This window comes from Solanum dulcamara, chromosome 5 (genome assembly GCF_947179165.1).
Source record: "Solanum dulcamara chromosome 5, daSolDulc1.2, whole genome shotgun sequence".
Lineage (NCBI taxonomy): Eukaryota > Viridiplantae > Streptophyta > Magnoliopsida > Solanales > Solanaceae > Solanum > Solanum dulcamara.
In genome coordinates this window covers 71,343,113-71,358,562 of record NC_077241.1, presented here as the reverse complement: position 1 = coordinate 71,358,562, position 15,450 = coordinate 71,343,113, and the positions used below count along the sequence as shown (strand labels likewise).

The following is a 15,450-nucleotide window of genomic DNA, read 5'->3' as shown; positions in this document are numbered from 1 at the left end:
CAGCCTCCTCACCTCCCAAAAAACCCTAATCTCCAACCCCTCTTCTCTCCCAAACATCTCCAACAAGATTTGCCCTCAAAAGCTCAAGGATTCAAGCTTCCCATTGAAGACCCAACAACAAGATTCCTTCAAAATCTACTCTAAGGTATGTAAGGCTAACTTAAAATATGGATAGAGTTCTTCCATATGCTCCATAGATGTGTTGTATGAAGATGGTGAAAGACTTGAACCTTCTATGAAGGTTTTCTTGAAATTTTTCTAAACCCTAGAATATTTTTTTATATACTAGTAATTGATTGATGATTTCATGACTCGAATTATTAAATAGTTATATTTCATATTATTGACTACAAATGGATCTTTGTATATAAATTAATATGTATTGAAGGTGTTCTTGAGTTGAGTTTTGTTGAGAGTATAGATTCATGTATTCATTCACATGAACCCAAGATGAGATTTCTTTTTGCCATAATTATCTTGAGGTTGAAATTGATGGCTTTTGTGTATATGTATTGGTTGGAAGGAAAAGAATGAATTGGGATAGTTATGAATGTGATTGACATAAAAAGAAATGAAATATTGGTAGAGCTAGAATGTCACTTTTATTTCTATAAATGGAATATAGAATTAAATAGGGATTTTGGAGCAAGATGTTTGATGATGATGTGAATGATTGATGAATAGGTTATGTTGTTGAGGATGTTTCGTGATGAAGTGGATTGGAGTCTAATGTGATTATGTGATATGTGATTTGTATAATTTGATTTGATTGGAGTCTTATGAGCACTTTGAATAGAAATGATCTTTTGAGAAGGAGTTTTAAATAAATGAATTGTGAGCATTTTTGCATAAACTATGTATACACTATTTTGAGTTTAAGAAATGATTATTTTCATCTTTGATTTAAAAGAGTTTAAGCATGAGTTGAGATTGATAAGTATTTTAATTATTTTGAACATTAATATTTTGAATATAAATTAGTTGAGTATTTTTACATAAAAATGTCTATTTTGAGTTTGAGTTGAGGAGTTGAAATTATGTTTTAAATGCATCTAATATTTTCTGCATTCATTGAGTTGAGATGGTATCAAATTCAGAAAGAAGAGTTTGATGATTGAGATGAGTTGATTGGGAATGAAGTTCCAATGAGACCAGATTGATTGAGTTTTGAAAGGAGTCCAATGAGGCTAAATGAGTTGATTTGAAACTAAGTCCTAAGAGACTAAATGAGTATTTTGAATATTTTACTCACTTGATATATATGTGCATATTGAGTCTTGGGAGGAGTATCGAGCACCGAATTGGGTAAGAGTATAGTCCATACTCGAATCCCATAAACTACACCACCAACGTAGAAAGGGATTGGACCGTTAAAGTCGGATGTTTCCCATGGGATTGAACCGTTAAAGTCGGATGTTTCCCATTTTATTATCCTGAAATAATAGGACTTGACTGATTGATGAAATCCATGATTGGTTGATTCTTTCATGACCTAACAAGGTATGGACGGATGTGGCAACGACGTGGCACATTGTGCATCACCTACTTATAGGTGGTGGGATTGTTGTCGGTTAGAGAAACTCTCAATTGAATGGATTGTGCTTGATATGATTGGTTTGATTGTGATTGTAGATGATTGAGTTGAATTGTAAAACATTGCATAATTTAATTTGCATATTTATTGAGTTGAGTCCTTTGAGTTGATTGTTGAGTTGATTGTATATGATCGGATTGGGTTAGATAAATTGTGATTGGATTGTACATGATTGGGTTGGATATGTGATTGGATTGGATTAGATGATATGTGATTGGGTTGGATTAAATGATATGTGATTGGATTGAATAGAATGGTATATGATTGGATTAGATTGGATTGTATATGATTGGATTGGGTCGATTGTATATGATTGGATTGGATTGGATTGGATTGAATGATTTAATTGAATTGTATCGTACATGATTAGATTGGATTTGATGGTTTATGATTGGTCTCTGTCTAAACTGGGTTCTTACTTTAGACTTATGACACCTTGATTGAGTCTCTCTTATCCTTCTGATTTGAGATATTTGAACCGACGTTATTTTTCCTTGAGGTATGTTTCATTCTGCCATATTACATACTCTTACATTCCATGTACTGGCATCCACTTGGACCTGCATCATTTCATGATGCAGAGACAGGTTTAAAAGATCGTCAATAAGAACACCATTGAGGATCTATTCACACTCAGCGTGTTGGTGAGTTCTCCCCTACATTCGGAGGACACCGCTTATGTTATTCTTGCGTTGAGTTTAGTCCTTTTCATTCTGATTTGAGGTAGCCATGAATATGTCATTGGTACCAATTAGATAGTAGTGATGGAGGTTTCATAGACTAGATAGTGATGGGTCGATTTAGTATTGTATTTCCTTGAATTATTCTTGTCAAACTATTTTTAATGACCAAGATTAGAGTTTGATTTGGATTGCCCGCCAAATATTCTCTTTATTTTAAGTTTTTTGCTGATTGAATGAATGAACGGATGTGTGATCAGGCTATGTGGTTCGATTGGGAGCCAGAAATGGTTTCTGAGTGCCGGCCACGTCTAGAGTACCCTCTCTGGGCGTGACACAGGGGTATTGTGGGATTAGAAATATCGCCATGACTTAATTGTAAGTTTTATAAAATAGTGATTAAGCATACATTATTGATGGGATTGAGTGTTGGTTAGCCAATATCGTCCACATTCAAAAGATGGAGGTAGCAAAAATGAGATGCTTATAAGTAAGATGGATATGTCGGCATACTATCAAGATCTGAGACTATCCCCTAGACGTGACATGGAACCTAGAGCCCCAAGTGACCCCAAGCTAACAGGAATCTAGAGCCACAAGTGATCCCAAGCTAACCACATGACATAACATGACACTAAGATTCATACATAACTGAAATAACATGAGAATTGGAATAAGTCTATAATAGGCTAACATAGCATAAAAGAGAAATGATACAACACATAAGCAAAAATCTAACTAATTGTCTGAAAGTCTCTCGTACATAGGTGAGTTGTTAAGACATGTCCCTAACTAATTCTAAATTGTCTAAAAACTAAAGTATAATTCTGAAGAAAGCAAAAAAGGAATGTCCACAAAGATATGAAGACTCGCCAACTTTGATATAGCAGACTAAAGATAATAATATCCACGAATCTGATGAGATGCGTTAAAACCTATATTATAGAATAATATAGGCAGAAAAATTTGCGGTCAGTACTTGTAATGTACTGAGTATAGAGAAAATACATAAACGTGACATCATAACATGATAAGTCTGAAAATACGATAGTGCAATGACCAAGTAAACATAACATGAAACTGATGATCTGATTTTGAAAGCATAGTACAAGGTCATGCAATATTCTGAAAACATAAAATAAAATGTTAACCAACATATAACCATGTGAGCTACAACATAGAGTATGGTGTATTACCCCACCAAACGGGTCCAATCTATTTGTCAATGCGTAAAGACATGAGTCATGACCTAATGTGGATCCACTAAGCTAATATCCAACTGGGGCAATACTATGATGGCACGTAGTTCTGAAACTTTGCTAATCTCTACTAGTCCAACTTGGTGCTAAGTAATCTTCAACGAAAAACATACAAAATTATAATCATATTCTTTAAGGCAGTAATTTGAAAATCATAATAATAACTCATTTCATGATACATAACATAGTCTTGAGAGACACTTTAATCAAAAGCATCTAAATCATGATATTCTTTCATAATGAGAAATACTTCAATCAGAAGCATCATATTTTCATATATACTTGTCGATACTTTATTTAAAAGCATCCTTGATTCATGAAATTCTTTATAACATAATGCATGCATAATAACATGGCTTAAATTATGATCATAAAATACTTATATAGCATGGTTTCATAAAAATATCATTAAAAATGTTGAATTATGATCAAATCATGTATAATAAGATCAGTCATGAAGAATAAGTTGAAATTCAATAGACCCCATAAGGAAATCATGGAACTCTAGAAGTTAGAAAGAATCATAATTGAGAAATTGAGGTTTCTTTGGGACTCAATAGGTGAAAAATGACCCATTGATGAAGTTCCCACATACCCTGAGTGAACCCTAGCTTTGATCTTCAATGGAGACTTAAAATCTTGAAGCCCTAGGTTGCTTGAGGAAGAAGACTTGAGAGAGAAGAAATCATTTTTGGATGAATGAGAGTGAATGGGATGGTTAGGGGTCTTAGAATCAGTTATGCTCTTCAAAATAAGCCCAAAACAACGTAGTATAGGATTTAAAAGTGTGGAAAATGACTAAAATACCCTTGATAAAAATCACTCGGACGGCTTCTACGAGAGGTATCTACGGACCGTAGAAACTTCTACGATCCATAAAAGGCCATCCGTAGAAAGTAACTTAAAATTCTAAGTTCCTGAACTTTGAACCACGAGCCCTTTTCACGATCCGTAAAACTTTATACGAACCGTACATATAATTCTTAGAAGTCAAGTACTGAAACACTAAGGTTCTGAAGATTGATTCAACGAGACCCTTCTACAGTCCATAGAATCTTCTACGAGCCGTAATAAGTGTCCGTGGAAATTAGAGATTTTCTGAGATTTTGAAATTTCAGGACTTTAGTCTATGGACCATTACATGGTCCGTAAAAACTTTCACGACCCGTACTTCCTCTAGTCCTGTACTAGCTAAATTTTTTAACTTTCTGAAGTTTGATCTACGGTCGGGTCTACGATCTGTGGAACTCTTTACGGACAGTCAAGTTTCCCATAAATTTGATCGTAAAAATTTCAATTTCTAAAAGTCAATTCACGATTGACTTCCACGGATTGTGAAAGCTTATACGACCCGTGAACACCTCTCGTGAAAGTTGCAGGCTTCAGCAACTTCTTCTGCACTTACATAAATCCATCTGAGTTAGGTATTTTCGAGGTGTTACACATACTATGAGAGATAGAATTGGAACAAAGTTATACAGGACAAGGTAGGAGTGATCTATGTGGCAAATAAAATGAGGGAAGTAAGATTGGAATGGTTAAGACATATGAAGATGAGGTGCAAGAATGTGTGAACGTGGAGGTTTGAGAGGTTGGTTGTGGTATGAGTTAGGAAAGGTAAAGGTAGGCCGAAGAAAAACTATGATAGGTGATTAGACATGACATGCCACAACTTCAGTTAATTGAGCACATGATATTAGAAAGAAAGGTATAAAGGTAGAAGATTATAATAAAAGGCTAATAAGTAGGAGTATTATTAGCCTTTCTACCCCATAAAGGTAGGAGAAATACTATGTACATATCATTTTTCTCAAATCTCATTTGTGGAATTATATTGAATATATTAATTTTAAATTTTATTCTAATTTTTTTTTCTTTTTCTGTTTGGATTGGCTTATTTTAAGTATTGTTAAGAGCATGTTTGGCATTGCTGCTAAAAACTATTTATTTCTAAAGGCGCTTTTTTAAAATAGCTTTTTAGAAAAGTGCTTTCGAAAAGAAAAAAAATTGGTTTGGCTAATTCATTTGAAAAGTCTTTTTGATAAGCAGATTGTGTTTGGCTAATCTACACATGCAAGGTGTTAGCATGATATAATTAAAACATTTTTGAAAAGTAAAAGTCATCATTCTCTATTATATAAGTATATATAAGTCAAACAAACTATCATTACCAATTTACCACACAACAAAATATCGAAACTAAACTTTAAAATTTCAAACCACACCTTAATAATAATATAATATTTTTAAAAATCAAAATTACTGAACCATAATTATCAATATCGTACCTTGTTCACTCTTAGGCCTAGGTTTACCATTTAAGACACATCGTCGTAACAGTCTGAGCTAGCCACAGTCTCCTTAGCTAAATTAGACCAATCTATATTGACAACTCTAGTTAATAGGAGTAGTACAAATTCCAATCATTTAAATTTAAGCTATACATATACTGACAAAAAATAAAATTAGTGACAAGATTTAGCATGTCATACCTCACGTTGTGGGATTTCAATAGGCTGTTGTTGTTATTGTATTTAGCATGTCACAAATCAATATTTATTAGAAAAATTTATATGCAATTAGCTTATAATAAGTAATTTAAGTGGGTAATATATTTCATATTTGCACAATATTTAAATTCTTAACTCAAATTATTATACCAATAATAAAACTAGAAATAATTAACGCGGGAACCTTTTTTTAAATGATTTTACCTTCCCTTTTCCTTATCTGGTTCAAAATGAATTGTTAATCAACCCCAAGAAACCTATAAAAGGCTCTGTTCTTCAAACTCTTTATTTTCCATAATATTACTATCCACATTGCTTACTTTCTCTTTTACGCCATGGAAGACGTTGATAATCAATTTCCCGGCGATTTTCTGATGTTGTCTATGTCTCCGCCATTTTCAGAAGACAGCGTTATAGATGCCGAACCAATTAGCTATTCTCTTCCTCCTCAGTCTTCTTCCAGTAGTACTGTTAATTTCTCTTTTATAGACTGTTGCGGCATGGACGATGCTAATTCACCTTTTTTGACTCTGTTTTCACAAGTTTCTGAAAGCCCTTCAGACCCCACTCTCTCTCTCTGTTTCCAGAAGTTTCTGAAAACCTTGCTGCTTCGAAACCGATTGGAAAGAATACTCCCCCTCCTACTCCATCATCATTGGTTCTCTGTCTTTCTTTAGGGTCTGCACCCTACACCTCTTCGACTATAACAACTCTGCAATGCTCCATTGGTAGTCAAAATTCCTCTGTTTTTGCTTCATCAAGCCGGGAGGTAAATGCATCGGGTAACGGTGCTACCAAAAGATCACTGTACCAAGAATTGGGGGAAGAGAAATTCCTTCCATTCAAGAAAATCAAGCTGACAAAAGAATAGACGAACAATCCCAAAAGGGCAGGGGAGGAAGATCATTGGATAACAAAGAAACTGACTAAAAGCGATGTGAATTGACGTGAATAACTACATATTACCCTTCATGGATGAAGAAGAACAGATCATATTTTACCAAAGATTGGGCGGAGTTGGTGTTACCGTATTTGATATGGATACACAAACAGAGCATAATTTGACCTTCAAGAAATGGTCAACTAATAACTTTCATCTTGTCAAAGCATGGACGACGGAATTTGTCAAGAGGAGAAATCTGAAAGAAAATGATGTGATTTCGATACGTTGGGAGAAAAAACAATTCAAGATTTTGCTTTCTAGTTCAGATGAGGAATCAACTGTTTTTATAAATCATTCTCTCAGTTAATTTTATTTTTTTAGTTGAATGATTAATTTTGTAAGTATGGAAACAAAGCTTTCTAGAGTTGCTTCATTCATATAATAATTTCTTTCTTCTGGTTTGACCTTTACACCTTGTGGGGATGATTGTTACTCGTTAATATGTCGTATTATAATGTTTTCATGAATATAATGTTGGAATAAATTATATTGTTTTTTATCACCATATAATGTATTTTTTTGTAATAAAGGATTTATTTAATAAACATATTTAAGAGTCATTATAAAAAGGGACTAGTCTAGGCAATATAGTGCCCGTCTTATCTCTATCAAATACAGAAATAATAAAAGCAGGGGGAATGGGGTACATTATTAAGCTTCCAAAATATCTAATCTGCATCATTTCTTTGCTAATTGGTCTGCTACTCCATTAGTTTCTCTGAAAACATGCTTGATTGATACCTCCTTTATTGCCTTAGTTAGTAGGTACCTGCCATCATCAATCAAATTTTGGTAGGAGCAATATTTGTTAGATAGCATGTTAATAAGCTCTTTGCAATTAGTTTCAATGATTAGAGGTATTAAGGTTTCCCGTAGTGCAATTTTTAGCCCGTGGAATAGTGCTGATGCTTCCATATATATGTTTGTAGCAATGTAGATACCCATGTTGTAGTCTGCTATCCATTCTTTGTTCTTTTCTCTGAATACACCCCCCCCCCCCCCAAATTCCTCCTTTACTTGGGTTGGAGGTACATGCACCATCAATATTACGTTTTAAAAAATTGTTATCTGGTGGTTTTCATTTCACATAGATGAGCCTTTTTTCCTTGTTGAGAATAGTTTTGCTCGTCATAAACTTGTATTTTAAGGCTTTGTTATAGACTAGACTGATTTGCGGGGGATTACTATTACCTCTAAAGTTAATATTGTTCCTGTTAACCCAAATTTGCCATAGAAGAAAGGGGATTAGATCACCCCAAGCTACATACCCTTTTGATTCGGGGTGATTAGTATGAGGTATGTAATTATGATTTCTATTCGTTTGTTCCCACAGTTTTTCTGAATTTGTACATCTAAACAAGTGTTAGATGTCTTCACCATATAATGTCAATATATCAGTAGTGAACCTATTAGAAAAGTTAAGTCTGCTCACTGGCAGAAAACCTAGTTTTGTTCACTGGCAACAGATGGTTTCTGTTGCTGCTTTAACCAGGGCATTTTCATTTATACATAAAAGATGCAATGAATACATATACTCCTACTATATGCCGTAAATATAAGAACTCTTATATGCTATAGCGTCTTAAGTTATGCAAACATTTATTCAACTTGAACAATCAAATAACATTATTCAAAACATCTCGAACGTAGATGTAACAGTAACACCAAAAACTAAACAAAAAACTTGCATGCACAAGACTGCTGGCTTCACCAAACATCAAATTTAGCCATGCACATAAAGACTAATATTGCAAATAAAACACTCGAACAATGTACGACACTCTCAGCAATGACATTTCTTCATCCAGCAACTTTCCTCGAGAAACTTCTTCCTGGAAGAAACTCTTTAGACCGTCCATGGAACAAGTCATGCTGCCCATGCCACCCTCCTGCCTTCATTGGCTTAACTACTGGCTGCATTGTAGGTCCTCTGCCAGAGACAATACTCATGTTCCCCAGCTTCTCAGCAGCATCAGGAACGGCAAAATTCTTCACTCCAGAACCAACCACTGCCACGCGTGGAAAAAAAAACTAGCTTTAGAGGCACAACAATAAAAGTATTATACCAAAGAAATTTGTTCCAATTCGAGGGAGGTCTGGCCAAGAAAACTAGTGGGAAAAAAAAAGTTGAATGACTCACTTGGAACATTCCTTCCAGGAGGTCGATATTTTGGTTGTTGGTTAACAGAGCCTTGCAGGGATTTATCGTTCCTCGTAGGATCCTGAACAATTGTTTGCAGAAATTAGATTCAGGTAGAATACCACTACGTCTGGCCACAACATTTGTCTTGTCTACCAGATAGGAACAATAAGAAAAGGTTGTTTCCAAGGAAAAGATACCTGATAATTCATATCCAGCTTCCTTTGTACAACTGTTACACAAAGTGTCAATGGAAAACAATTGAATAAGAATCAGAATAAAGAAGGCAAGGACGTTTTTGCGTGTAGCTAAAAGGATGGATGATTCTTTCACAGTTAAATGCAGGAAAGAATATTAAATGGTTAGAGCAAAGAATGCTAGCCCTCTGATTTAGCAGGATCACAGTAAAATCCTTCAAATTCTTATACGTCACCTGCATTAAACGGCAGCTGTGACTTGACAGTTGAGAAGTTGCCGCATGGTTTGGGGTTGTGCAACAACCCAGACGACCACTTGTACTTCTGCTCCACCGCACCCCGCATGACAGCTACAATAAAAAATCCTTTTAAGTTCATCATAACAACAATAAAACCCAAGTTTCTTTACTAGTAATATAGAATTCAGTACAAACCAGAAGGAGGAGTCTTAGCAACAGCAGCCTTGGTGCGTAGTGATGGAGGTACGTAAAAGCAACTCTGCCACATCACAAATGATATCATCTAATTTAATAGAGAGACAGACACTGACTTAAGTACATTAAGTTAAAAAAGGGAAGGAGTTTGCCACCTGGAAGAAAGGATGCTGAAGAGCATCGATCGCCGTCGGCCTCTTACGAGGATCCCATGAACAAAGTGACTGCAGCAAGTAATAGAAAAAGATGAAATGACAAGCTATCAGATATTCCATTCCCGTTTTGGAAAGTATATTCAGAAAGGTTGCATATATGACAATGTTGCGAACAATTAAGAAAAGTGTGATATGAATGTTTTTATCCACTTCTCACCGTGATTAGACTAATAGCATTTTCACTGGCAGATGGAACTAGCAAGGCGAGATCTACACCAGCAATCTGCCAAATAAAACCAGGGAAGCTGTCAAAAGGGGGGAGGGAGGGTGTATTAAAAATCCTTTAATAGCACAAGGCCTCTTCATGTTACCTGCGGAAATTGGTAGTTAATAGCACTAGCAAGTTCAAGTCCCTGAGCCCAGTCCCTCTTGGTTGGGGTCCCTATAACACTGCATATTTTGTAGATCTCATCTGCTTCACTGCACCCAAAGAAGAGAAGCATACAGCTGACTGTCATCAGAATGGATTGCAAATGACACCACAATCCTCCATCCCTCCCTCTCCTCTTTTATATACATTTCTATGCAGGTAGCAGAGAAATCAATATTATAACCATGCATACCTTGAACCCGGAAACAGAGGACGAAGACTAAACAACTCAGCCATTATAGCACCCATTGCCCACATATCTGCAGTATTGAAAGATCATCAATATACATCCAGAAAGAAATAGCTGAAACAGATATTGTGTATTTACTTACCGACAGCAGGACCATAGATGGGTGACTGGAGAAGAATTTCAGGAGCACGATACCTGCAGTACCACATAACAGATATCAGGGAAAACATAAAATAACAATTTAGACCAATGAACATATAGAAGATCAGGCATACTAACCAACGTGTTGATACATATTCCGTATATGGAGGTTGAGAATTGATCTCCCGAGCAAGACCAAAATCAGCAACTTTAATTATATCTTTCGAAACCAACAAGTTCTCTGCACAACCACCAGTATCACATGTTAAAATGGGTCAGATCACAATGGAATGAACTATGATGTCATAAACATAAGAGATGCATTCAACTGCTATAATATACAGATTGTCGTGACTGCATGCATATTTACACAACAAACACAAATAAAATGTATAAGCTCTTCTAGATTTCCTTGGTGCCTTATAGTATAACTCATAAATCCTGAATGCATATTTAGCTCAGTGAACCCAACCCAAAAGCAGTAAACATTTCAAAAGATAACTAAAATGACAACTGCAAGTAAGACCCACACTAAATAAAGAATTTGAGCTTAAGCTGTTGGAGAGAAAGAGCAAAACTATAAAGGGCAGCCCGGTGCACTAAAGCTCCCGCTATGCGCAGGGTCCGGGGAAGGGGGGCCCGACCACAAAGGTCTATTGTACGCAGCCTTAACTTGCATTTCTGTCAGAGGCTGTTTCCAAGACTTGAACTCGTGACCACTTGATCACATGGTAGAAGAGCAAAACTATAAAAATAATAAATAAAATAAAGGGAGCAGGGATGTTCATCACCATAGATATATATGTCTTCAAGACAAATGATTCTCACGGGAAAACAAAAGATAGTATAGTACATATCGTTCAATAAGATAGTTTCTGTTTAGTCAACTCTTCATCATCATCCACAGCATTTACAGACAAAAAATGAGGAAAGGTCAAAACACCTGGCTTAAGGTCACGATGAAAATATCCTTGTCGATGCATGTAAGCAAGACCCTGAAATACTTGGAAGCACCAATTTCGTACTTCAGATTCTGAGAATAGCTTTGATCTGTCCTTCGTAAGCTGGTATAAATTGCACTCCTGCAAAAGCTCGTTCAAACTTAGACATTCAGTTAACTGAATGGTCGCAAATATACATTACAGAGTTACACCATGACATACCATGTATTCAAACACGAAGTACAAAATGTCATTCTCCCTAACCACTTCCTTGAGCTTCACAATATTCGGATGGTTCATTTTTCTCAGAGACTGTAAAAGAATTCACGGTTATTGAATTCTCAGCAGAGAAAAAAAAACAAATGTCCAAAAGGAAGGAAATCATCTAACCTTGACCTCTCTCAAGTTAATGCATTCTTCCCACGAATAATAATTCTTCTTCATCTTTTTAATCGCAACCTGTGTTAGACAAATGAATAGAATTAAAGGACTTCGAAAATTCAGTAACATCAGAAGGTTCTAAGTTGTTCCTTGCACATCTGAACCTACCACTTCACCAGTCTGCTTATTAAGTGCACGCCAAACATTTCCAAATGTACCATTACCAACTTCCTTAATTATCTGGTACCTGCACCATTAAGAAGGATTAGATAAGCATACAGGAGCCAGAAGTAGGGATAAAAAAAACCAAAAAACAATAAGTGAAATGAGACCAGCACCTTTCCATTTTAGCAGGCTTCGATAGCACGTAGGACTCTTATTAAACGGAGTAGAGGGACGACACACACATAAACGAAGTGGATTTGTTCTGTCTCAGGATGACTGGACAAGAAAGAAAGAAAAATACTAAAAGGAACTATGGCCTGGCTGATTCAGCAAAATCCCCCTTAATTTCCTTCTGCAAAACTGATGAGGGCAGAATCGGCAATGATAGGATGGATGGGCTTCACAGCCTTATTTGTAAGATATATGGCATAAGAAAGACCAAAACTGTAGCAGAGGAGAGAAAACAAGCAAAGGCAAGTGCTGCAGTGCATCTTGATACCACTTCAAAGCTAACTGAGATTCAAATAGCTCGATTCAACAGATCGAATAATACGTCCAAGTCACAGAACCTTTCTTTCTCAAAACCACATTAGCTCCTTGCCTCCAATAACAGTTCTGTCTGATACCAAGTCTTCAGTCAACCGAATTGTGAAGAAGAAGTGTCTAGAAACTACCAAACCTGAAGCAAGTGTGTAGTAAGCTAACTAATTTTCAACAATGCATAGAAACATCATACATACTTCTGCTGAATTTAGCCCTGTAGTGAATAGAGACAGGAAATGATGTAAGACTACTAGAAAATATGAGCACTACAACGAAATAAAGTACAACCCACGGCAATACCTCAGAGGATGGTTTCCAAAGAGTCCTGAATGGGTGTCTTATTGGCGATGTGCTAGAAATAAAAAACTTGTTCGAGGTAGTTAACAGTACAGTCACAATTGACATCATAAGGTGTGCTGCTTACTAGTGGAACTGCACTAAACATCCAACACCTAGCTTATGTGGAAATGGCATATGGTCTCCTGTACTGATCACTCAAGAGCAGCTGTTCACTATGTGCAATTGACGAAGGAAACAACAAGGAAATCTCCACGGATGAGGAACCGCCAATCAAGAACTTCCTGAAATGAGAAAGCTTGATACCCAAAGTTATCTGAGAAAAGGCAGACTTGCTCCATGTCCTAAACAATATTATTCTGTTTGAATTGAAGTCTACTTGACCCTGAAAAAATCATAACCAAGAGAAAACGGTCAGTATGCCCAAGGCACAACACTAAATAAAATGAGAACAAACACCCATAGAAGCCAATTAAGAAAAATCAAGCTTGAGAAAGACTAAGGCACAGCAACATTTTGACAAGTTCACTAATGCAATTATGTTCTAACATGCAAACACACTAATCAAGTATCCCAATCAATGTCCTTGCCTAGATAAGCACAAACAAAGATCAGCTCGTTCATGGTTGTCCAATACTTCAAGTTATCATTAGGACATTAGCAGGTAATAATAACCCTTCCTACAAATCTGTCTGTATACCAGCCTTCCAAATCATATTGTGACTATCACAAATTGCATCTAGCAAATAAAGAGTAGGAACAAGAACTAAATAGTTGGATTAAGAATTAACAACAAACCTATGTCAAATTCGTCGCTCAAGGCTCATACAGTCATACAATCCTTTCATTACATAGTGGTACAAGATTATATAAATAAAAAGGTACACCGTTAGTTACACCTACAAGACTTACTCATTTAAACAACTGTGAAAATCAAAGAACTTCATTGTAACCTTAGTTAGAACCTCTGGAAAAAAATATATATAGCACTCAAAGAACAATCAAGGTTCTTCAAAACAGAGTACTAATTTATTCCAAGCCTCAACAGAGCCATTAACTTTAACAAAATACAGTTAGGCTCAAAAAGCCAAAACTTAACTTCATCCTAAAGCCTGAATCACCATCATGATTCCCATAAGTTCATCATAGAACAAAAATCTAATTATATAGCCTAAACCAATCTCCCACCTTCCACAACAAAATCACAATGAATAACCAAAACCTTATTACCAATAGTCTTAGCACTAATTCCAATAGAAACAAAGATTCCCAAACAGCATATACCCACAACAAACACTCGAATAAATCGAAAACTAGGTTTCCAACTCATACCCAAAAGAAGAATATCACAAGATTCAAACCCCAAGCAATAAAGAAACAAACTTTAGGTTCAGACTCAAACCCAAACCAATAAAGAATCAAACTTTAGGCTCAGATTCAAACCCAAATCAATAAAGAATCAAACTTTACAGCCTAAATATTCATATCTAAAGCATAAACAGTATAGAAAACAATTCTTTATCAGATCTAATCAAAAAATCAATACCCCACCTTAACATATCAAGAAAATCCACACCCAGATACGAAAATCACACAAAAATAAAGAAAAACAGGAAAGAAAGGAAAAGGAAGTTACCTGGGATTGAAACGGCATAACCAAGAAAAAGCCACAGAAGAGAGGAAAAGGAAATTTAATACGAAACCCTATAAAAAAAATAGTGTATTTATTATTCTTCTGACTTTTCTCCTTTCACAAAAGAAGCCACCATATAATAATAATGATGGTGTTGATAATGATAATAATGATGTGAAATCTTGGCTTTATTTGTGAGAAAAAAGGCAAAAAAATCTGCTACATAATTATTATTTATTCCTTTCAACCTTAATTTAATTTCCATGTTTTGTTGTTCTGTGAAAAAAGAAAAAAATATAGGAAGGAGAAGAAACTAAAGAATGATTCTTTCTTGGTAGTGATTTGGTGCCACGCATTACTCACGTGGTCGTTAAGATTTTTTCAATATTCCAAAATGAATCGAAGATCTTTTTTTATTTTAATAAAAGTTAGGTCTTGAAAAATTATAAGATTTTTTCTGGCCACAGAATAAGAAGGTATTTTTTCAATTTTTATACAGCACCCAACCGGTACTCATTTACGTGGTACCTGTTAGGACAAGGATAATAAGATTTTATAACCTCGAACTGTTAAAATATAAATGAATATAAATTTTATCAATTTAAAATGAAAAATTTTTTACTTAAGGGCATATCAAGATATTTTTTGGAAATAGTTAAAGTCTCTTTCGTGAATAAACTAATTTTATTGTTGAGATTCAATTAGTCCACACAATAAATAATATTTAAGAACGTTATTCTTTTATTTTGAAACACAATTTTTAATCAATATCTATCAAATATTTTCTAGAGGAAGTAATTTTAAAGTGCTTCTCCTT

The 15,450-nt window shown here is 35.3% G+C and overlaps 1 protein-coding gene and 1 pseudogene across 1 annotated transcript; one reads left to right on the top strand and one right to left on the bottom strand.

The window, feature by feature from the left end:
- Positions 1–6,378: 6,378 nt before the first annotated feature.
- LOC129890733 (uncharacterized) lies at positions 6,379–7,391 on the top strand (annotated as a pseudogene).
- A 1,170-nt stretch (positions 7,392–8,561) lies between these two features.
- On the bottom strand, positions 8,562–14,879 carry LOC129889603 (cyclin-dependent kinase F-4-like). Its single transcript, XM_055964984.1, has 18 exons — positions 14,637–14,879; positions 13,004–13,385; positions 12,334–12,917; positions 12,164–12,242; positions 12,005–12,073; positions 11,837–11,926; positions 11,617–11,755; positions 10,812–10,914; positions 10,675–10,727; positions 10,536–10,602; positions 10,284–10,392; positions 10,130–10,195; positions 9,913–9,981; positions 9,758–9,821; positions 9,560–9,673; positions 9,327–9,358; positions 9,127–9,208; positions 8,562–8,995 (listed from the first exon to the last, which is right to left on the bottom strand). Exons 3-18 carry the CDS (start codon positions 12,339–12,341, stop codon positions 8,787–8,789), a joined length of 1,353 nt encoding a protein of 450 aa, XP_055820959.1. The 5' UTR covers positions 12,342–12,917; positions 13,004–13,385; positions 14,637–14,879; the 3' UTR covers positions 8,562–8,786.
- Positions 14,880–15,450: the final 571 nt, after the last annotated feature.